The 25,135-nt window shown below is 39.9% G+C and overlaps 1 protein-coding gene and 1 long non-coding RNA gene across 2 annotated transcripts in view; one reads left to right on the top strand and one right to left on the bottom strand.

Moving 5' to 3' along the window:
• Positions 1-7,442, bottom strand: part of TTC29 (tetratricopeptide repeat domain 29) — a 78,689-nt gene extending 71,247 nt beyond the window's left edge. Inside the window, exons 1-3 of the mRNA XM_063415255.1 lie at positions 7,309-7,442; positions 5,804-5,900; positions 3,566-3,649 (exon numbers count right to left, since the gene is read on the bottom strand). Of these exons, the coding sequence (XP_063271325.1) occupies positions 3,566-3,649; positions 5,804-5,900; positions 7,309-7,318 (191 nt within the window). The 5' untranslated portion in view covers positions 7,319-7,442. The remainder of the gene's footprint in view (positions 1-3,565; positions 3,650-5,803; positions 5,901-7,308) is intronic.
• A 329-nt stretch (positions 7,443-7,771) lies between these two features.
• Positions 7,772-24,868, top strand: LOC134559925 (uncharacterized). Its single transcript, XR_010082626.1, has 3 exons — positions 7,772-8,020; positions 8,472-8,555; positions 23,485-24,868. It is a non-coding gene; the product is annotated as an uncharacterized LOC134559925 (long non-coding RNA).
• Positions 24,869-25,135: the final 267 nt, after the last annotated feature.

Genomic DNA, 25,135 nt, shown 5'->3' with positions numbered 1-25,135 from the left:
ATGGATGCCAGCTCGCCTCTGTTCTGCAGCTGACATCTTCCTGTCAAAATGCTGCCTCAGGAATCAGTCTCTAAGACCACTGCCTCATCCTTTTTACAGCTTTCAAACTTCCACAGTTCTGCAGTGTGGGATTGAGGGTGAATTATGTGTCTACATCTGAGCTCATCACCCTATGATCTCTATAAGCAATAAACAGGTGCTTCAGAATTATCATTCACCTTACTCTAAAGCACTTGTCTGGATCCTGGAAGATGGGGCTCACCCAATCCCATGGCTGGGGTTATGAACCTGGGTCAGTTAAACTTGGTGAAAGCCCCTCTGCTCTTTTTGCAGGGAGTTTACAGATCTGTACTTCACTGTATTCACCACTCATCACTGCTAGAGCAGAATTTTATGTTCCATTTTGCAGCCAACAATCTGAAAAGTAGTTTAATGATCCACCTTCCCAGAACTGGCAGAGATGGCCAACAACTGCTCCAGGGGACAGAGCACATCTGAGAATGAAAGCCTCTGCCTTCTTCTGTTTCAGCTAATCCTAAAGTGGGCCAGCCATTGGAGAATTCCAGGCAGAACAGCCCGCTGTATCTCAGAAACATCTGACAGAATGCATGTAAGAGAATGTTGTCTCCTGCCTGAAAAAAGTCATCTCAGAGCGTGTCTTTACTGACATGGATTTCTCAAGCAAGCGTTCCACAACACACTGATCCACACTCACGAGACAGAAAACACAAATACAAATTTTCTGCTTACCTAGCTGAGCCTTCACCATCTCTACAATAAATAATTTGGATTTCACTTGACCACCAGAGTCTTGAGCACAGCAGAACTCCATCATTTGATTCAAATGTATTTAAAATACGTGTAGTAATATCACTAAGGTAATTATTTTTTGGTTACTGCCAAGCAAAGCTATTCCTCTCATCAAATACATTTCAAAGTTTTTCTTTCCACAATTTTCATTTGTATGGAGAGGAGAGAACTGTTACTTGATCTTTCTGACCCTGACTAAAAGATCAGGCAACAAGAACAATATCAAATTCTGGCCCATTTTGGGCTCTAAACTAATTTGAAGATTCAATCCTGGAATCAATCTCTTGATGAAAAATGCTTTACTTCACAGTTCATCGTGAACTTCTTGACTCTATTTTTAATTTTTACTGCAATCTGATTTTGAGCTGTTAATGATTGGTGAGTCAGGACTAAGAACAGAAAGCATCAAGGAAAGCCCACGAAGGCCACGGGATCAGCCAAGCTCCTCGTACCAAAGCCTGATTCTGTGGCAAGAACGCATTCATATCTGCATTAATGAACTTCTACTGCTTTGCCATTTCCAGATCCTTGCGCCACATTCACTTCTTATTTCAAGTGTAAATCTTTGAGAAGGAAGCAAAGCAAAATCAATGAAAAAACAAAGCAATATCCTGTTTTAATATAATTAAAATACTGTCTTTCTTAGGAACTTTTTTTCCTCCCTTATCTATCATATCAACCTGGGACAAAATTTACAAAGAAAAAAACTGAAAAACATTTCCTCATTTTTCCACAGAAAAACAGAGATGATGTCATGAGCACACTTAATAGAATTTTTCTCTTCTGATGAAGTTTGGAACACAGAACAATATTTTACAGTACAAGAATAACTGCAGCATTTTTCCTTCAACAGTTCATCTCAATTTTAAGGAATATTGTGAAGGACAGATTTTAGAGAACTATTTGAAAGAATATTGCATTTTCCATAAATGTGATACTACCTCTATACTCCTTTATTTAGAAGATAATAAATCTCTTGTTTACCTAACGTACACTTTAAATAAAGGGTGTTTAATATTAAGCAGGATTGTGGCTACATCAATTTGTCTTGACGAAATAATCACTGGCATATTAAGTTAACTTCCATATTAAACAAAAGTACACATATTTATATATCAGAGGAAGGAAATGCAGTCCTTTTAAAAAGAAGTGCAGTAATTGCTTCTGGAATGGAAACAATATTGAAAAACTACACACCATATTACACACCATCTCTCACATTTTCAAAATAATAACTCCCATTGCCTGCTGAGACATGCCAAGCATCACACTGATTTCAGAAAGATCATTCACAGACAGGGCATTGCCTTATCTAATAAATTGGGTTTAGATTACATTTGATGCATGTAGTTTTTTCTGCCTAGATTAGCACAGTACTAATGCAGCTGTGTCGTTAGTTTGTTACCTTTTGTTTGCTCTCAATTGATTTTATCAAGGTTGTAGAACACCATCAGTAAATTATATATATAGAGAGAAATTTCATAACTGCTGATTTATTATCAAAAGCTAAAATTCCAAGAAGAATTAAATGCACAGAACATGAATGTAACCTTTTAAAGTAGGCACTTTAACAATCTCCAGAGAAATAAACCAGAATACATATGATATTTCAGTTTAATCTTTTAAGAGGCTTTGGTAACTTTGGAAAAACAGCCTCTTGTAAAACTGTAAGGGAACTCCACTTTGTGTAGTATTGCAGAACAGATGACAAAATTACTTCATTGTGGATGTCCTGATGGTTTCCTTTCCCACAACGTTCAGACTCAGTGTTTAGATATAAAAACGTCATTTGGAGGATTTTTTGCATTGTTTTTTTGTTTGTTTGTAGAATGCCCTTTGAACCCGCCTAAAAAAGCAGTGACTGCCTGTGTAATACTTCCAGGAATTTTCTAGATTTCAGCGTGGGAGTTTTTAGGGAAGGTTTGCAGGCACTCTCCTAGGCTAGGAAGGAGAAAAGAAGCGTATTGTGCAAGAAGCTAGCTGTGGAATTCCTGTCTGACTGCTAGAATGTTTTTATGCTGCAAGGGTGATCCTGCAATATTCATTGTTAAGGTGCCTAGAGCCCTTGTATATGCATCCTTTTATTATTTAAATATTGAAATAAATAAATCAGCTCACTTAAGAACCAGAAATCCACTTTGTTAGAATTCATTCATTAATTTTGATGGTGCTGAACCCCAGATCTGTTAAAAGACTCGAGAAGAATAAGTCACTCATAGTCTCTTGTAACTTCTAAATGTAAATACCTCAGCTGTAAGAAATCAAAAGTTATCTAGATTTCTTTCACTCACTGGGTTTTTAAATAACTAATGGGGTATTAAATGCTTCACCACAGAAGTCAGCACTTGGGCTTGGCTAAATAGTAATTCAGAATTACAGGAACGTGTATGTTGGTACACTAAGCTCCCACCCCAAAGGAGATATTTCACAAAGGCTCAGAAAAAAAAAGAGAAGGGGAAAGAAAAAGGCAGCACAATATAATAATTATTGACACAATCTTAACAACAATGTTACAAATCTGATCTAATTAGTAAATATACAAATTAGTAAAACCAAGGAGATAAATGCTTTGATATATTTAACATCAGGAGTAACTGAAACATCATTATTTAATACCCACTTCAATTTTTAAATGCCAAGTTCCACAAAAAAGGGTAGGGCCTAGGGAACTTTAAATTTAAATTACTATGATGACTAGAAACAAAGGAAACAATAAACTTATGGATGTTAAAATGCCTCGAAAAAGCCAACTTACGCAGCGGCTTCTTCTTGTGACACCCCTTTGATATTCTTCGCCAAATAATCATCTATGGCATCTTGGTCTTTGATCAAATGAATCCTAAATTTAAATGAAAAAAAAGAAAAGAAACACTGTAAGGTGCTAACACAGACTTCTGCAGCATGTATAATATATTATCATTGCCAAGTAGAGCTAAACACTGAAATATTGACAAAGTAATATATCAGACATTCCATAAGCACATACAAATATCTTTTTAATTTTTTGGTCCGTAGTTAGTTCAGATCTTTAGTTGTGAAAGAAAACAGAGGTGGTATTAGCTTTCAGGGATCTGGTTGTCTGATATTTCTGTCTAAACTAGAAGAAACTGTGTATTAGCTAAATCAGTAATAATTGATTAGGCTATCCATATTTAAACTGTTTCCTAAATCAGACCCGTTACGTTTTTGTATTATCAGTATGGACCAGAATGGTCCAATCTATTTCATATTTACCTTCTTCAAAATTGAAAAGAAAGGCAAATCAAGAACAGAATTCCCAAATTCAACTCAAAATGTTTTCCTTGGTGCAGTGCAATCTTTTAATACTGCTCCTGAGCAGCAGAGTGGTGCTCCACTGAGGGGATAATGGGAAGGTCATTAAAATAATGCAGAATTTCAGGGTGCATGGATGGAGGTTTAGAATTTGAACTGTGCTCCATTTCACCTCTCACTTCAGCCACTGCACCTCTGCCTCTCCACTCTGACACACACGAGATGCCTGGAAAGGCTGATAGGTGCCCACTGCCCACAAGAATCTGATATCCCAGCTGTGGAGGATGTTATCTTTATCAAAGAAATGTGAATTTATCTCTGTTCTGCTGAGAAAGAGCACAGAGATTGTCTGGTTAATCACTCAAAGATAAAAGAAATCCAGCATTAGTGTTCCACATAAATCCATTACTTTGCTCTTTCTCTGTCTGTTTTCCACTGCTGTCTTTCATTACAGTGATGGGAATAAACTCTTTTCATAATGTTAGCTAATATAAGCATCACACTCCTTATTGCTCTGAGAATACCAAAGACACTTCACAAAGTTCATTTAAATGAAAACAAAATAGCTAAGCAAAGCAGAGATATTTTGACATATTTGTATTTAAAACAATGTAACAGTGAGAACTTCCCTCACAAATAGTGCCTTTAAATTTGTTCCAGAATTTGCTGCTGCTGAATGGCACCAGCAGAGGTTTGTGCTTCCAGGCTGCACTTAACTCATAGCAATTTCTGCTGGTCTGGCTAAATGTACAATGGATATTGCCATGAAAATTCATTTATAATCAACACCAAAATGTATTCAATATCAACATTTTCACACTGGAATAATCAACATTTAGGAAGATCTTTGGAAGAAGGGAGAGAAAGTCAAAATGCCCAAACTGAAACAGTGAACTACAAGTGAAAGGCCTGATGCCTTTCCATTGTCTTTATAAAGGTATCTTAATAAATAAATTTAAAAAAAACCAGGGGGAAAGCCCTTAGAATCATATACAATTTAAAATTCCACCTGCCTTATAGCTGAAGTATGAACTGACTTCTGATTGGTAACACCCTTAAAGAAAACTACAGCAAAGGGGAAAAAAACCCCAAAAAACTTTCTACATAAGTTCTGTAATAACCTGTATTGTACACAGAAAATATGGGCGGGTGATACTCAGGAAAAAATACACTAGGACACTGCTTCAGCTCAAGAAAATCATTATGGCTTCCGATATGCAATGGGAATTAGAAACATTAAAATTAATTAATTAATTACTCAATGTGAAGCAAAGAGACTGTGACTTGGAATGGACATTGTTTCTTTTTACAGGATTGTAAAAATCCAGATGAGGATGGCATTTGCTAAAAGACATTGTTTCTTTTCTTCCAGATGTTGTCACTTGCCTTTTACAAGCTGCTTTATCCTTATTTCTCTGATGTTTCCATAATGACTTACAGTACTTCATACAGTGTATAAAAAGAGTCTACTTCACCTATAAGTTGGCCCTTATTTAATTTTAAATCACTCAGTTATTAACGAGAAATGCATTTTAATCCAATGGACACCTTCTTTTTTGTTCTCTTTTAATTGTGGAACTTTCCTAAGAGAGAATTTGCTTGCCTATGAATTTTGTAGTTTTAAATACTGTGACAGAGCAAAGATAATTTGTAATTTTGGCACGGCTGATTGAAGCTGTTCACAGCACAAATGATGCTTTGAAAGAGGAGAGGTACCCACCTTGCAAAGTCTAATGGGGGGCAAAGAGGCTGCTCCAAGAACTTGGGATGTTCCCCGGGGCTTTGCAGGATGTCTTCAGGCAACACCTTCATTTGGACTAAAGCAAATAAAACCAACTTGGAACAAGCCCTTCACAGCAATGTCCTTTCTGTTCCTTCCTGTGCTGCCTCCCAGCCCACTCTCTGTTATTTCCAGTGCATTAAAACCCAACTGCAGTCCACACAAATCACAGCATTACTTCAGTAGGATGTAACACCAAGGAATGGTCACTGTTGAACTTTCCGTGGGTTTCTCTCTTTCCCTGAGGTGTTTTTGATTTCCCTAGGGACAGCTGATTCAGGAACCTGCACGGGGCTCCCTGTGCTTCCTCAAGATGTCTAGGTCCAAGTACTGATAATATTTTAACTTAATACACAACATGGACAAATGATGGAATATACAGGGTGCAAAGCAACGACAGGCACTGTGTTAATGTTCAGAATCCTACATAATCGTAACAGAAACAAGCTTTTGAAGGAAAAAAATGTAAGTAATGCTATACTTACAACACGGGGTTTTACTTAAAACAAAAGCCAAAAGCCCCGCAGTTATTTAGAATTGTCTGGCTTGTCATTTTGAAGTACATAAATGCTAATAGGACTTTTTTGTCATATAGAGCTACTGTGTTTTTTCCCCAAGTATTCAGTCTACACTTCTACCATTAAAGTTTCAGCTGCCAGTTCCTTCATTTTGCATGTCTGTGATCTGAGGACGTTAGCAGCAGGAGCACCCTTACTTTTAAATTTGGTTTAATGTAGGTATTGCATGCCCTGCTGGTAGGCCTGAAGGCATAAACTTTTAATAGGGATGGAAAAACAGAATATAATAAGAGAGGGGGAAAGAATTTAACTATTTGCTACATTTAGTGAAAAGAAATTTATTTTTTGGGAAATAAGTATTAGATCTGAATCAATTTGGTACTGAATGATCAGCATCAGACTAGTAGATATTTTATATATTAGCTGGCAGCAATGGTGCCTTTCCCAGCACCTTTTGGGAGACCTGTTGGCTGCCTCTTTGCTCTTCCTACACATTTTCTGAGGTGTTCACTGCAGGATTTCCCAGGGAGGTGAGGAGGTGAAGGAGCAGGGATGGATACAACACACGGCTGTCTTTGTGGGCATATCTGCTGCTACTTGGATACAAAGGGACATCAGAATGTGACAGGACAGCCTTACTGGCAGGCTGCTTTATTACACTGAAAGTAATCGTGTAAACTGATTTTAAAAATAAAAACTAACAATAAATTTGTGAAATTTACAGCCAGTGTGATAGATGCTATTTGGCCCAAGAGACCTGGACGAGGTCATGGCCCAGCCTGATCCGTATCCTCAATGCCCTCCGTCCCTGAGGCTCTGCGAATACAGCTCCGCTGCTGCCTTCACCTGCCCCGCTGCACACCCTGCCCTTGGCTCCGGTACCGATAAAATGGACTCCCCTCAGCCGGAGTTCCCCGGCCCACAGACCTGGGCTCATGGCGCTGCCGCAGGGCGAGCTCTCCGCCGGCCCGACCCCTCACGGGACGTCGCGAACTCGCCATGGCAACGGCGCCTCACGGGCCGGGCGGCGCCTCACGGGCCGGGCGGCGCCTCACGGGCCGGGCGGCGCCTCACGGGCCGGGCGGCGCCTCACGGGCCGGGCGGCGCCTCACGGGCCGGGCGGCGCCTCACGGGCCGGGCGGCGCCTCACGGGCCGGGCGGCGCCTCACGGGCCGGGCGGCGCCTCACGGGCCGGGCGGCGCCTCACGGGCCGGGCGGCGCCTCACGGGCCGGGCGGCGCCTCACGGGCCGGGCGGCGCCTCACGGGCCGGGCGGCGCCTCACGGGCCGGGCGGCGCCTCACGGGCCGGGCGGCGCCTCACGGGCCGGGCGGCGCCTCACGGGCCGGGCGGCGCCTCACGGGCCGGGCGGCGCCTCACGGGCCGGCGGGCCGGCGCCCTCACAGACCATCCCGCCCCTTCCCGGCGGGCTTGGGGAGGCGCTGGTGCCCGGTTGGACCCTGGAATACACAGGGGCCGTGAGCAATCGGCACGGCCCGAGGTGTGGATGCGCTTTCCAGGAGCTCAGGGGAGCTGCCTCAAACGGGAGCGTCCCTCAAAGCTCAGCGAGTTTCTGAAGCTGGTGAGCGAAGAGCCAGAATCGTATGGACACCTTGGGTAGTGTGGGCAATCTCTCAGATGGTAGATGGCCACCTGCAGTAAGCAGCTTTTCTTCTTTCACAGAATCACAGAAGGGTTAGGGTCGGAAGGGACCAGTGGGTTATGTGGTCCAACTTCCCTGTTTAAGCAGGGTTGTCCCAGAGCACATGGCACAGCATTGTGCCCAGATGGTCCCTCCATGAGGGAAGCCAGTCTCTCTGGACTGTCTGCTCCATGTGTGGTCACTGCTCAGTAAAGGAGTTCTCCCTCATGTTCAGGTGGATCTTCCTGTGCATCAGTTTCTGCCATTGCCTCTTGTCCCATTGCCCAGCACCCCTGAGCAGAGCCTGGGATCCTCCTGGCATCCCTCCTGCACAGACTGACAGACCTTCATGAGATCCCCTCCCAGTTATCTCAAGCCCAGTTATCTCAGCCTTTACCTGTTAGACCAATGCTCCAGTCCCCGAATCATCTCTGTTCTCCATCCTTCCAGGACCTCTGAACCTCCCTGAAATCCTTCAGGACTTCTGAGTACTGGGAAAGAGCAAGCAGAAAAAGCATTAGACTGAATCTCTGAGTAAGTGACGACGTGAAGGCATTGGGTTTGTGGAAAATGTCCTCGCTTTCTGTTGATGAGAGTTTGCTGCTTAATTTACTGTCACAAAGGAGCTGCTCTAAGGGGCTGGCCTGCTTGGGTGTCTGGGGGCTGGTCAGAAATGGAAATATTGAGAAGGAATCAATGAGCTTTTGCTATGTACCAATGAAATCTATAAGGGAAACCCAGTTGGGATGTTACAGAATATAAAGAGCAGAGATTTTTCTATGACTTCTTTTTTCGTGTTGGAAACTTGACACCAGCAGGAGATCATTTTTTTACCATGGATTTGACCTAGTTTTTATTGCTACAACTGTTCAGAAAACAGGCATGTCAGAATCAATTGCTATAATCTATTTTGGAAGGATCAAGTGGACAGAAAGCACTTAAAAAATGGCATTACCTGTTTCTGAGTTGATGGCAATCGGAAACAAAGGATCCTGGATGTTTCTGGGTCAGTGTTCTAGTGGATAAGTCAGAAGCTGACAGGGTACTTAGCTGATATCAAATCACACTGGAGAACAGCATGACCTGTGCCTTACCCACATACAACACACAGGAAAGCACGGAGTGAATTCAGTCTGACTGACATGTGCTGAAGGGCTCATGCTGCCAGTGTTAAAATGTACTCGGAATTCCAAAATATTTAAAATGTCGATTTCCGAACTCAAAAAATGTTGCATCCAACACAGAGGAATTCTATATTAGACCTCATCTTGTCAGATGAAAAGGAATTGATCACAGAACTAAAAATTAGCCATAGCTTAGGTATAGCTGATAATGATTTGATCACATTTGATATGTGCAAACAGAATTAAGTCCAAGCCAATAATACACATACTTAATCCTTTGGAAGTGCTAATTTGATAAAGGTGAATGCTATTACAAGGTAAGTCTGTCGGGAGAAGAAATTTAATCTGAAGTGGGAGAATAATAATAATTGGAAGTGGTTTAAGGTGCAGTGCAGATAGCCACTCAGTCAGAATGCCACATCTAAGGAATATGTTTGCTGAAAACCAGGGCGGTTTACAAGGCAAATATCTGCAAAACTGGGGAATGAATGTGCTGTTGGTCATGTGCACTGACAGGCAGGAATTGTAGGAAATTGCTGTAGCAAATAAAAGGTTCTGAGGGAAATGTACATATGGTCAACTGAATTAAAATGAGGAAATTGGAGGCGTTTTTGCAAGAACAGAATACAGAAAATTATCTGAACAGTAAAAAAACCCTAATAAGACCTGAAGATGAGAGCTTAAACCTTAATCAGTGACAAACTGCAAATGTTAAAGATACACATATTTGTTCTGTCATTTGGGAAGAGGGCAGCCCATGTAATTATGTTGTTAGTGTTGAAGAGTTGTTTTCTATTCAAAGATGAGGGAGAATGGTTCAGTTACTGGAAGAAAACTGCCATTAAAGCTTTTGGAATGAACATGTCCATCAATGTTCATATTCAGAAGTTCTAGAAACGCTAAGACTTTTTAAAGGAGGATGAAGCTAGTATTGTTCTAATACCTTAAAAGAATAAATGGGATAATTATAGTTTACCAAAGTGACATTGATCAGGCAAAATAGACAATATTGTTAATTCAGTTAACAAATAGTTTAAAAGAAGAAAGAAATCTCCAATTACTGTGGGCTTCTGCTAAAAAAATCTATATATCCTGGCAGAAAAATAGAGCCTGGCAACCAGGCTTTGCTGCCTTAATGAGGATGCAGGTTTTGCTTATCGATGTAATTTAATTAGACTTCAGTAAAGCATTTGACTTATTATCATTTGGCTTTTTGGATCAAGCTCTTCAATGACACTATTATTTGTAACCTGTACATAAACTTAGAAAGAAAACTTTTAAAAACCAAAAAGATAAACCAGGAGATTTTAAATTACTCTTAATATTCTGGAATGATATCTGAAGTACTTCACAAGCAGACATTTATGTCATGGCTACATCTCCTGTGTTAACCATATATAATTCATTTGACTTGGAAGCAAAGTAAGAATTTTTTTATGGAGATGTGTTCAAAGGATCCTGCATGCCAAACAATATGTTAGCTAGAGAGAACACTCTTTAGCACAGAATCAAAGGCAGTCTGCATCTCTAGAGTAATATGAGGAGGCAGTAGCCTTTCTGTGGTTAAGGATGAAACCAGCTCCTATTACAATGCTGTGTTCTAGCACCAGTTTAATGTGCCTAGAAATGGCCTGCAGGTCCTAAAGGGAAAGGATGTCTGTCCATGGAAGAAGATCCAGTGTCTAGCACTCATTAGAGTAGGTTTTCCCCCAGTTCTGTAAGCAAGGATAATGTCCAAGGAATGACAATATTTTATAGCAGGTGCTCTTTGCAAAAACTGTGTGAAGAATTGATTTGTTTGGAAAAAAAATTGATTTCAGACATTGACATATTCAAAAGTGTAACCTAGAGAGGCAAAAAGTGCAATGTATTGATCATTATGTGTAGCTGGTATCCTTAGGAAGTGTGTTTGTGCACTTTTAATGGTCACATGGAAAAGGAATGTCCAAAACTCACCAGGACATATGTGGATGCTCCTGAATACTAAACACTTGAATACTGCTCATTAGAAAAAGAAGCACTTTGATTCCTGCCTGCCTGTCCACCTTTGGTCTCTGGTAGTTCTGAGTTTCCTGTTTCTTATCAATCTTTTTGTCCGCTACACAAAAAAGCTGCAAACCTGAAGTGTCCCCAGTCCTTTGCTTTAGAAGGGAGGAAGGAGGGAGAGGCGTGGTGAAAACTAAAGTATCGCGGTGGAAAGTATGAAGAAAACAAAAATAAGAAAGGCCAAATTGTTAAAAACCAGGGAACTGGAGGGGGGCAACACTGAGAGTGCTACCAGGTAGCAATCAGTGTACAAAGATTTTCTTGGCATTTGCCTGAGAGCACCTAATAAAATTAGTCATCAAAGTTGGAATTGCAGGTCATACAGCTTTCCAAAATCATGCTCTTAAGCCTTTATATCATGCAATTTTAAGTCCTGTATTCCACATGCATTACAGACAAAAGTGCCCCAGCATGCACTTTGTATGTTAAAATAGTACTATGATAAACTAAAATTTGTGCCATCAATATCTCCTCCTAGTTCTGTTTACTTGTTTCAGGTATTTTTATAAATCTGCATCAGATGGGTTTTCATCTACTGAAACATTTGTAACATTGTCAACTGACTTGTTTGGCCTTCTTTTGAAAGCTGTCTAGAAAGATTTATATAAAAAGTTAATCAAACTACATCACTGACTCAGCTCATCAGTACGAGTTTTTCATCATCATAACAATATCTCTGTGACATCTAGCTTATCATCATGAATTATGGGGTAAAGGATAAACAACCCATTAAGAAATTAAAGGCCCACAAAGGTGCAGTTTGATAAAGGATAAAAAAAACCCACGGGGTATGTATAATAAAATCTCTCTCCCCTGAAGAGTGGTTGTTATCTTCCTTTCATGAGCGTCAAAGACCTGGAGCTTCTCAGCGCCTCAGGCAAGTGAGTTTGAAGGTCTCCTTCATGATTGAATAGGAAATTGTAATCAGAATTAGGTTATGACTGTTTATCCTATAGAGCATTTAAAAAAATGTTTTATGTTTAGAACTAATATTAGTAATTGGGAGAAAAAGCCACTGTAATCACATTTAGAAAACTCTGCTGTATTTTCAGTATTCAGTGTGTGATTATCTGTTTATTCTGGTGTATGCTGGGACAAGCTGTTCCATGGACAGCTCAGCTAAATAGTTCTAAAACATTAATTTGTGTAGTCTTCATTCTATAATAAAAGGAAGCCTGGGTAAAAGAACAGTGATGTACAGATAAAGATGTCTTTACAACCCCAAGAGAAATAAGTTATTCTTAAGTAAGTTTTCATTTCCTGAGACAAAATATGCAGCCAATATTCTAAGTGTACAGCAATTAATTATGCCTTTCTTTATCCTAATGGAAGACAGCAGTATTTACAGCCTTTCAGACTCCTCTGAGTGAATTTCATGATTCTGCACGAGCTGTGGCTTGTGGCTGAATGAGAATCTAACTAAATCAAAGGAGCTACAATCAAAATGAATGACTTAAGCAATGACAGTGGGATTATCCTGTACAGTTCTGTTCCTTGTATGATAAATTATGCTTAAATTGGTGAAAAAAAATGATTTGAAATAATAAGAAAGACTGCCAGCAAGAGATGCTGATATTCAGCTGGCAGACTTACTTATTTTATTCCCCAGCAAGCTGAAACTCCGAAGTTTTGCACTCCGAAGTAGCAGGAGTGAAAAGGCATGGAAAGGAAAATAACCTTTAGGTTCGGTAGGTCTGGTGGTTAATGGATGTTCATGCTCCACTGTGTAAACTCTTTTCTATCCATAGGGCTAGGAAATGTTGCTCCTTTTTTGGCAGAGTAGGTGTTTAAATTGAATTTTGGAAATTTTGGGGGTGAAAAGCACTTTGTAAGCGTATACTTCCACATCCAGTACTGCTGGGTACTTACCTCCAAAGATGAAATTAGGCATTGTGGTAAACCTGCCCTTTGTGCTACAGGAACTTTGTCCTAGTGTCCCTCCCAAATTATTTTGTGGACGTTTCTCATATATTAGATTGTTGTTATTAACCAGACACAAAAGTGATACTGAAATTACAGTAGAGGCCATTTTAACTTTCCCTATCAGTGACATGAATATAGGCTTCATTAATTAATTGTAGCTGATTAGCCACAAGGCAAACATTTAATTAAACCTTGGGAGACAATAACATTGCACATAAATTATCCATTTAAGAGCACATAGGTCTTTATATTTCATTAAAAATGGTTTAACCAATAACAACACATCTTAAGTTCAATCTGTATTTGCACAGATTTGAAGTCAGAGAATTCCCTAGTGCATTGCTGGGTTTTTTTCAGACATTTACTTCTTGATGTGTTTTGATTTGTATTTACTTACCATTTCTTCATGCTGTTTTCCTGATTACTCAGACTGCCACTCAAATCAGTCCTACCAAATTATTTACTTTTAAAATTATTTCAAAATACTCTAAAAGAAGTATTAGGTGCACATGGGATTTAGAAAAGCAAAATTCCAAACAAATATGATGTATTATTGCTATAAATTGAAGGCTTCTCTTGTGAATATTTTTCTCCAATGCAGCTATTTGCTGTTCTTCTAGCACTGGGATTTTTTCCCTGCAAGAATATATGCTTATTGTTTTATACATTTTTCTGAATACTGGCATATTATATTAAATTTTACTTTTAGATTCAAGCGGCAAGATGACTGCTTAAGAATCTGTTCTATTAGTCTAAAATTCAGTCTTCCACAAAAGCCCTCTACTTTCCATGACTTTGAGAAGATCATTATGTGCTCTGTGAAGAAACTTTAAGAACTGAGAACACCTTTAAAACATTTGTGGTCAGCCATAACCTTTGTGGGCAGCTCATTTTTCTTCAGCATATGTTTTCTACACAGAATATTTTCTAAATACTGTAGACTGAGGCAAAGATATCTGACAAGTATCTGAGGAAAAAAACCCAAACAACCCTGATAAAAATGGTTTATAAAATGTGGTGGACTGATTCTTATTCCATATAATTAATAAGACTTAGAGCCCGACCTCAAAGTTATAAGAAGCTGATACTAAATTCTATTTCACTATCCTGTGACAGTGTATAAGGAGCACAGGGAAGTGTGATGTGAGGTATACTTGCTTTTCCTTCAGTGTATTTATATTTACATAAAAAGATTATAAAAATATCAAACAAATATTTGTGTCTCAGAGATTGCAGCTATTTTCTGGAAATAGTCAGAGGATATTCCTATAAATGTTAATGCCAGCTCATTTGGCTGCCACCTTCTTTACCTGCCTTTTATCTCTGTAGGCAATACCAGAGCAGGGATCTTGCCTCTCTGTTTTCAAAGTGTCTTATTTATAGGAGTACAGGGGAAACAGATTCTGCTTAATTGTGGCATGAAAGCACTCCTGAAAATCAGTCTGGTGAGGTGTTACCAGTGCTCTGCAAATAATTACTTCTGCTAAGACATTGAAACCAGGCAAGCGACCTTGTGTTGTAATGGAACTTTTCTTAAAAAATTGCTGAACTTAAGTAAATGAGCACCACCAAGGGAGCCCAAGGGAACCTTAGAGATGAGCCCTCTAATATCCCAAGCCAGCCTCTTTCCCTTCAGGTTTAGGAATAAGTTCTGTGACTTTCCTAACCAGTCGGGTTTTTTCTCTTTTCCCATTTTATTTTTGATTTGGAAAGCAGAGGATTAAAAAAAAATCTAGAAATCAATTATCAAATAAAAGCAAGCAGACAAAATAACCACATCATAACCCAAAAGCTGAAATGCAGTAGATTTGCACAACTGCCTGTGGAGTTAAATGTAGGTTACTACATTCATCTACAAAGATATTTAGATGGCAAATGGAAAGCAGCTGCTGTGAAGCACATCACATTCATATATAATTGAAGTACCCGAGAGTAAAATACTGAGGCACAATAGGTGACAACTGATAAAAACAAGAGAAGTATGAAACAGGATACAAAACTCTGGGGAGTACAGAGAATATCTAACACAGGCTGAAGAATCTACAACAACTGTATCTAAATTACCAGATAATACAAAAATAATAACAGAACTGATAAAGCCAGAGAATTCAGTGAAGTGCTGCTGCTGGAATGATTCTTTACTGGAATCAGAAACATTGGCTTGATTTTCTTCACTGCCACACAAAGAAGAGGAAGATTTTTGCCTGCAAGATGTCCAGAGCAGGGGAGCAGGAGTTTCCCAGCAGAAGCCACAGGCTTCACTCCTTCTGTATGGGTCTGCCTCAGAACAGAGCGTTCACAGATGGAGGGGACACTCACTGTCCCTCATCTGCAGGGACGTCCAAGTGTAACTCAAGTTAATACTGAGTCTAGCCTTACCCTTCTTTTGCTTGCTTATCTGGTCAAAGGAAAATCTTTTGGAGAGTAGAGCAGAAGACAGCAGCTGGAAATGACAGTTTAGGCCATAAATCCTGGAAAAGCATTATTGCCACTCTAAGAGCAGACTGGGATCTGCAGGCAGTTGCAGAAGGCTTTGACGTCAATGCCTTTGTCTTGTGGTAGCCACAAGGCCCAGACTGTTGAGTCACATTGTGCCCTAAATGTGAAACACGTTTGTGTCTCATGGATTAGGCTTTGGGAGGGCAGGTTTATTGGAAACAGATGTTCTTGGCATTCTTCCACAGACAAACTTCACACTACTGTAGTACACATCTGTCTAGCATTTTCACACCACAGTTCCCTTAGATGCAGAGAATTCAGGCACGCTGTCTGTCTTGCTCCATCTTGACCATCATTTCCCAGAAAGTTACAGAATTTAACTTTGAATTGTGCTCTGAATTTTAAACCTCTCACTCAGCTCCAGAGAGGGTGATGCTAAGGGTGGCTTTTCTTGGAGCTTGACCATGAACTCAGAACCTTTATAACCTGGAGTAGTGAGCACAGTTCTGGTACTGCTGACATAAGAAGGACATGGAACTGTTGGAGAACATCCAGAGGAAGGACATGAAGTTGATAAGAGGTCTGGAGCATCTCTGCTATAAAGACAGCCACCAGGAATTTCTTTCTTTCTTTTCTCTGTTGCAAATCAATTGGCAGATTGATTAATTGATCAATTGGCAGATGTTCTTAAAGTATCATAGAGAAATGTGGTGCCTGAAGTATGTGAAGCACAGGCATTGCGTAGAACCTGCCTTGATTTTAAGAATAGATGATGTCACATGGCCTGGGACATCTCTTGGTCAGCTGGGGTCACCTGTCCTGGCCATGTCTCTTCCCACCTTCCCACACCCCCTTGCCAGTGTGGCAGTGGAAACATCTCCACATTCTCACCCCTGTGTTCAGCACAAATCCAGAGTACAGATCCACACCAGGCACTGGGAAGAACACAAACCCTGCTGCAGCCAGAGGCAGCACAGCCTGGCTCAAACACAGCAGCACACGCAGCTTTCCTCACTGGCATCTCTGTTTGCTGCTGCCACAAGGATTGCAGGATTAGTTGTGTTGGTAACAGCCAGCTTCACGTGGGGAGACATCTTTCAAATGTCATTCTGGGAATAAAATGCTGGTCCCACATCCCTGGGATGTTTTACCTGCCAGGATTAGCTGGTGTTTGTTCAAGTTCAATCTTGAGATGAGAAATATTTATTCTGGTGGCGAGTAGGACTAGGTCATAATCTTTATAGAAGATAAAACCCTGCAGTGCTTTAATGTACTTTCATTGTTGTACCTGATGGCACCTTCAGAGTAAACCAGGCAGTAAAATCTGCAGCTGTGATTCGCTTTTGAGTGCACAACACGATTTAAGTTATCATACGACCAGAGTTAAGGTTACAGCTGCAAGTTAGTCTAAAATAATGTCCCAGATGTCTTTACATCTGAGAGCTTTCTATGCTGATAAGAGAATTCTTGAACACGTTGCTTGCTTTTGCATACAATTTTTTGTACTTGAAATGATTCTGCATCTTTCCTGCACGTATGGCCGCGGTATTTTAGTCCTTATTTTCTTTTCAAGTATTAGCATCTTAAGTGGAATAAAGAGCTGATGTCAGGTGTCAGTTTGCATCTCCTGTTTTGATTCCAGCCTTGTGCTCTGATTCAGGCATTCCCACTGCTTATTCCAGTTACATCTTTTGAACTTCCTGTTCCCATACAGATAATTGGGTATCTTGCACAGTCTTTTCCTAGACAGAATAAATGTGCCTCTTTTGGGTTAGAAGTACAATCTACGGTCAGGTTTTATGCAGTATTTATGCACATCTTTCCAGAAAGATTATTTTGATGCTAATTTAGGCCACTGAAGAGCACAGTGAGCCATCACCAGTAAATTAAAACCTGTAGACAAATCAGATCTATTATTTCATATTTTTCAGAACGATGACAACCAAATGAGGTATGAATAACACGAATATTGCCCTCCCCACCGCCAGCCCTTCTCAAATCTTGTCACTTACACAGAAGTTCACAATTCTTATGGTTTCATTTCTGCGAACTCTCCCAGAGTTCATCTATTTATGAAGTGGCAGGTACTTCTGGAAAGTAGGGATTGATGTAATATGTAAGAGAAAAGATCTTGAGACACACAACTTTTCCCACTTAATTTTCCAGAAATCTGCAGACCCAGCTGGTAGAAAATCTGAATTATTGATTAAACATATTATTTGTCCAAGACCACTGTGTATAATGTTTCAAAGGTGCTCCAGCATTGGGGACCAAAACATCATATAAAATCATCTCAGTGGAATAATCGGAATTTGTGCATTATCCTGTTACTGCAGCACTTTTAAAAGGAAGCAACCTCTGGCCTTGCAATAGACTTTTGAAGTTGTGTATTTGTTTTTTAGGTACATCATTGACACAGTAATGCAAATGACTCCGGTAATGTGACTGTGCAAACCTCTCGATTTGTTTTACTTTTTATATTTATGTATTATTCATGTTGCATTAGCATATGCGCTGTTTATTTCCCTAATTGTAACAAGCACTTAATTAATTACACTATAACCTCTTGAATCTATAGGCCAACTGTTGCATCTTTAGTTAATATTTTAAAGTCTCATCTTTTCCCACTTTTCCGTGTGTCTTTGATGTTTTGTTTCTTACCCTTCTTGTTTGGGTTCTCTGTGGAATAGTCTCAGAATAATTCTGCACTTCTCTTTTATGGCTGAAACTTTGCATTTTAACAGTTGTCTGGAGATAGTTTCTTCCTTGTGAAATATCAGTTTTAATAACAAGAAAAGAAAAATGCCATAAATCTGCACTAACTACATAAAGCTGAAGTCTCTGAGAGACTGATTAACATTGAGACTCTACACAGGTTTTTCAATAATTAGAGGATGTGCTCGCTTGGAGCCGTGACTGCTCTGGCCTTGATGCCTTTCCCAGGGCAGGCAGCAATTATTACAGCCCACAGGAAATTTCCTGCACTCCTTGCCTCCAGCCACCGAAGATCTTTTTGGAGTAAAGGTCTCTTAATTTTCTGCATTCTTCTCATCAGCTTGGATTAGCAGTGTGTTCTACTTATTTTCTTCAGTTGTTTTAGAAACAATTGAGAGCTGCTTTTCTGCTGCGGCGTTTTCTTTGCACCTGAGGTTGAAGGGATGTGATCACAGCTTTTCTTGTGTTAACAGAGTCCTGGAGCTTTCGGCAGGGCAGCCACACCAAACTGTTACCACTGTCTGGGCTCAATGAGTAACCCCCACTCTGCACTCAAAGCTTTGTGGTGCACATTACATTTATTTATTGTTCTCAGGTTTTTATGGCTCACAAATGAATTATTCATTGAGGCAGAAGGCTTCTTCTTCTGTGACACGGTGTCTTCACCTTGCTCTGTGCTCATTTGGACTGGAATTTGGTTGCATTACAAAAGCACCACCTATAAAAGTGCCTTATCTAATCTTAACAAATTAGATACTCATGGTTAGTAAATGAAATGTTAAGTGGTGAAATTTAAAGTGGTTATATTGTTCTCTAATTGTACAGGTCAGATGCTGCCAGTAATTAGTGGGGAGAAAATGCCCGGATTGCTTTGGGTGGGTAATATTGGACAGGGCTGTGTAAGATACGAAACCATTGCTGGTGCATTTCATGATTTGCCTTTCATGCCAAGCCTCTCCATGGTGATACAGTTAAATACAGAAAAGGAACTTTTAAAGCAAGAAGGGACCTAAAAGCCTGAAAAGATCCACTGTAACAAACTACACTTTTAGTGCAAATTTGTAGACATTTGTTCATCAGTGTTCTGACCTGACCTGAACTTACCATTAGGAAGAGCAAGGATGTCACTTTAGGAATTAAAAATCCTTTGGAAAAGGATGTATATGAAACTGAGGATGACTTTTCACAAAAAGATATGGATTGAAATAAAGATGGACATGGAGAAAAAGACTGAAAGAGAAGTAGAAGGAGAATAAACTTCTGACAGGAAAGAAGAAGTTCAAAGAAATATGAATGGCTAGTGAAGAAACATCAGGAAGTGTGGAGGAGGATGAAAGGTTTAAAGATATTAGTCAGAATGTGAAAAAGAAGAATAATTAATATTAGTGGAAAAGGGTAAGTTATTAGAAACCTGTTGAATAAACCTCTGGAGTGAAAAGAGAGGAGTCCCACTGTCAGGCTGGGTATTGTGTGAGAACAGGAGAGTGAAAATGCAGGTGAATACAACTGGGTATGCAGTGGAGTGATCCCAGAGGTGCCAGGTACAGGCCTGGCAGTGAGGAAGGGCAGGTGAGGTGTCCAGGGCAGATAGAACATAGAACAGACTTTATGAAGGGCAGGTGAGGAGCCCAGGGCAGATAGAACAGATAGAACAGACTTTATGAAGGGCAGGTGAGGTGTCCAGGGCAGGTAGAACAGATAGAACAGACTTTATGAAGGGCAGGTGAGGTGCCCAGGGCAGATAGAACATAGAACAGACTTTATGAAGGGCAGGTGAGGTGTCCAGGGCAGGTAGAACAGATAGAACAGACTTTATGAAGGGCAGGTGAGGTGTCCAGGGCAGGTAGAACATAGAACAGACTTTATGAAGGGCAGGTGAGGTGCCCAGGGCAGATAGAAATGTAACCAGACTTTCCATTCTCAGCTCATTTTGGTAGGAGAGGTTTGAACTGCCAGGTGGGAATAGCCTGATAAAGGAACTATTTTCTTACTGCTTTTTCTATTCTACATGTTAAAGATCTTCAGTCAGGCACCATTTAAACAGAGTTAGACTTTTATCTGGCATTTCTCTTAAGGGAGGGGAACACAAAGTATCCTTTTAGCATATCATCTCAGTTGCAAAAAAACATTAATAGTGGTGGCTTTGATTTATTTGTTTGGGTGCCAGGGAATTGGTGCTGTGTTAGAAGAAGGTGCTGATGTTTATGCTTTATTCTTCCCCAAATAAAAAGGGAGGAAGGCAGCAGACTCTGAAAAGGAGAAGAGTGCTCTTCCCAAGCCATTCAGACAGGAGAGGAAGCAGCAGTGCTGCACCCAGCAGAGATGAGAGGAAGGATCCAGTGCTGGGTCGGGAGGATGACACTCCGTGGTGTTGCTTGGAGCTGACCTTTCCTGTACAGCAGCGCGAGAGCCGACATAAAGGAGTGACTGATGCTGGAAAAAGGAGGTTTTTTCTGAGAAGGAAATTCCAGCAGAGAGGGTAGACTTACGGGAGAACAGAGGATTTATGTTTAAGAATCCCCATAAGATTCTGGTGTGGCAAAAAACTTCATGCCCCCATAGAAGTTATTTGCAATAGAATATGATTGGTTGTGGCTGGTAGGAGAATTAGATTTAAAACTTTAAAATTATGACACTGATAAAAACATTCCAGCAAACACATAAATATATGCTCCTGTATAACATGCCCTGGACTTCATGGCTCCAAAGTTGTCTCTGAAACTTGTCCTTGCTAGGCACTGCAGCTTCCTTCTCAAGGCTTTAGATATTTTCTTAACAGTAATTCCGAAAATTGAATCTACTTGGAAGGTTTGGTCTTGCATAAACATTCTCCCCACTTAGTCCCTAAAGGTTATTCTCCCTAGGTTGTTTTGTGTTCTGCAGTTTTACATTTCATGTCACTGAAATCAGTCCAACCTTCAGTGTGATTTTCCTCTCTGCATATTTGGATGCTTCTCTGTGTTTAAAATTTCCTCTCAGCTTTGACTCATTTATTCGCAGTTGTCAGGACATTTTTAATGTATTACATGTGATTTGTCCCCTCACCACTACTTTGTGACCCCTACACACAGCTGCTTCTTACCCTGACTATTTCAGCCTTCCACACTGTACGGCAGCATCTCCTCTTCACTGAATTCCCTAAACACTTTCTTTTAAAAATTCCACTGCAGAAAATAACTCCCATGTAGCATTGTATCATTCTAAAGTGCAGATAAAAAATCATTGGTGTTTCTTTTCTCTAGAAGGAACATAAATTATCTTAGCAAAAACTAATATTGGATGTTAATCTGACCTTCATTTTTGTAATTACGGGCAGTGTGCTTCACAGCTTCCTGTGTATATGTACCAAATTTCATTGGCATATATGCTTTAAATTAAAAATACATTTTAAATAGTAAATGAGGAGTGTTTAGGAGTGTGGGGCTCGATTCTCAGCTAGCATAAAGGATCTCTCACTTAGCCAAGCCATTTTTTACAAGCTGAGAACACGGCCTGTGACCTCCTTTCACTTATTGGGTCATGAGATGGAAATAGAAAAAAAATGAAACCAATGAGATTTTCAGAATTTTTCTCTAAATAAGGCAAGTCAGGAAAACAGATATTTCAGAGTTCATGCTTGTTAACAAATATTTTTGGGAAACAGAATATCTTTCCTTTCAGAATTATTCATACTGCATTGATTTTTACTTGTTTTGCCATTATTGAGATCATAATTAATAATACATTTCCTAAATAAGGTGTGTTCTAGATGGATTAGCATATATAAATATATATGTGGTTTTCTATGCACATATTAAGTCTAGCAGCTCATCAATGTGTTGTGTTCCAGATTTGAATAGCACTTTAAAATACGGCAACAAATAGTCAACTAACAAAAAAAAAAAGAAAAAGAGGAAAAAGTTTAGTTCTCAACCCTAGAACCGTGTCTGGCTTTGAAAAGGGGTGCAGGCCACAGAGAACTGTTTCCAGTAGACTGAGGAGTGAGAAGGAAACTCCAGACAGGGAAGGCTGTGGGATAATTCTGCACTGAGGTGTCAGAGGCCTTTGGATAGGTGAGAGAACAGTTGTCATGAAGAGAGCACGTCTGGTTCTGCCTGATTTGGCAGCTGTGTTTATCCAAGTGATGTTACAAACAGTTATGATACTGCACTGTGTTATTTTGGGATAAAAAAATAATATTAACAGAAGTATTTGACCCCACTGACAGCTCGTGCTTTTGTTTCAGCACGGGTGGGATGAGCAGTGGCAGAGACAGGGCAGGAATCAAACACAGTTAGGAAGAAAGAGGTTTCCAGTCTGGAGCACTGAACACAGCCCACAGGAAAGAGCAGTTCCTTGTTTCCTGTGCTCAGACCAAGGGCTGTGCCAGGGATGCCAACACATGACAATGAAGTTGTGTCTTTATTTTACTGGGTAGACAGCTGCTCTGAAGTTAGGATGTTGTGGGATTCCACAAAGTTTATTTTTTTTTTAAGGCAAAACAGGTAATGATGGAGTTTGATGTTCAAATTGATGAAACAGACTATCTAAATAGACTTGTTCAGAAATGTGGGCAGGAAAGAAAGAAAACAATACACCGGGGTAAAGCAGCACTCAAGACAGATTGATCAGAGGGAGCAGGAAAAGATCTAGTTAGAACTGAAGACTGAATAAATTCTCCAGCTGTTTAGTATTGTTCTGGAAAAGTATGGCTGGCTGTGACAAGAAGGTTCTGAAGACTTAACAGAAGAAGGGGTGATCAAGGTCACATTTGTGACACTAGAAAAATACTACACTGAAAGTTGTTGACTTTTTGTCAACAGGAAAAACAGATAAAAAGAAAAAAAGGAGGGGGAAGACATATCATAGAAACAAGCTATCTATGCTTTTCAAATTTGAGTTAAATTTTGAATTTACCCCAAAATATGCACAGAGAACTTAAAAAATTACTTTAAAAAATTGATGGAAAAGTATGTTAAATTTCTTTTACACAGAGACATGCCCCTCTAAAAAATCCAATGTCTAAAAACATTATTTCTATTGATGTTTTAACTTCCATATTGTGTTGGCTCCGTTTACCAGCCCAAATAAGTTTTTGATTTTTTAACATTGCAGTTCCTGTCTAGCAGAGGCAAGGCTGTATTCTTCTGGTTTCAGCAATAATTCTCAACAATAGAAAACAAGATTGAGATCCAAGAATGCCTTTTTTTCAGTTTTTTTTTTTCCTTTTATTTTAGTGATGCTGCCAAAAGCACAAAGACTGCAGTGAGGCTCTTTCAGCAGTGACTCCCAGGGCAGTGCCTGTCAGGACTCCTCAGAGCATTCCCCCGTGGATTCTCAGGCACAGGAGTGGCTGTTCCTGGGGAGCACAGAGGGGATCACACGCACTCCTGGACCTCTGCAGCTCCACGTGAGTAACTCTGGGGCCTTCTGCTTTGCTGGTTCCTGGCAGCAAAGCTGCCCTCACCATTACCAGCAGCTCTTCTGCTGCTCCTCTCAGCAGAGATCTCTCTCTGCCAGACTCTCACAGTCTTTGTAGGGCAGGGATGTTTGAAGCTCCTTCCTGAGAGCTCTAAAATGTCCTGGGCGTGTTGCTCGTGGTTTGGGTAAGGGAGAAGTTTTCATTGCCTATTTGTGTGTTGAAAAGATAAATCACTTTATAAATACCTGTAAGTAACTTCCAACTTCCTTTTGGCATGTCAACAACATAACTAATTAAGAAGAAGCAAATTACAATTTAATACAACTCCCCAAATGCTCTCTCTAAAGCCTTAATACAAGAATAGAATAAAAATACTCTCAGGAGGCTGAAGACCAACAGGATATAAGGGATTGGTTGAAGATAGGGTGCGTGGTCAGATCTGACCAGTGAATCTGAGCAGGAAGATCAAGAGGGACCCCTTGGCAGAGAAAGTCAGCAGGGAATGATTGCTCATTGCCTCCCTTTTCAGAACAAAAATTTGGGAAATAATTTCTTGTAAACATTAGGTGTAATCTAATCTGCTTAAAAAATTAAGTCCCCTTCATTAATTTTTAAAATCTCATTCACTGGAGATTTTTTGATCATTCCTTTTTGTCCCCACACAGAATTTGTTTTTTTAATTCATAAAGATGACCCCTGACAGATTCCACTGGACTCACAGGATCACCTTAATTTATCTTTGCTTTTTTTAAACTACATGATTCAAGTGATAAGAATATAAAGTGTGCATAAAATCAATACACCCATCTTCCTTAACTGAATCCTATATACACTTATACATCATATATACACCTAGAAATATGGTGTGCAATTTTTTCCTGCTATTTCTGGACAGCTCTAACTTTGTATGAGCTTAATTGGATTATTTAATTATTTGCATTCTATTTTGTTATTTAGTAAGCTCCTAGTTTGGATGAGAAATAATGAGAAGTCTTTCAGAATGCAGATTAATGCAGATTTTTTTTTCTTTGGCTGACATTTCCTATAGACCGACTGTACAAATGTCATCTGGGAAAATAATATTTGTCACAAATGTATTAGCATGAGGAGTAAAGTAGAAAAAAAAATTTAAACAAAACCAACTTGTTGTGTGTTTCTGTGTTTCTTTTTTTTGAATGGAAGAGCTGTATTTTCACACCATTTCTAATCCAGAAGCCCTGGCAGAGATCTCTTCATCCCTGCCCGCTTGGGCAAAGCTTTGACAGGGCAGGCAGTGCCAGGGTCACAGAGCACAGAATTCTGCCTGAGCCTGCAGATCTGAGAGCAGCCTCAGCCATGGAATAGGAGGCCTTTCCCCAAGCTCCATTATCTCCCTGGGATTTAAATAAAACATTGGGAGGTGAAACAAGTTGAGAGTTCTTTGGAGAATGACAGGAACAAACCAGGTAAGCAAATAATCCCTGCTT

This window comes from Prinia subflava, chromosome 18 (assembly GCF_021018805.1).
Source record: "Prinia subflava isolate CZ2003 ecotype Zambia chromosome 18, Cam_Psub_1.2, whole genome shotgun sequence".
In the NCBI taxonomy this organism is placed as follows: domain Eukaryota; kingdom Metazoa; phylum Chordata; class Aves; order Passeriformes; family Cisticolidae; genus Prinia; species Prinia subflava.
This window is presented reverse-complemented; position numbering and strand designations above follow the sequence as displayed.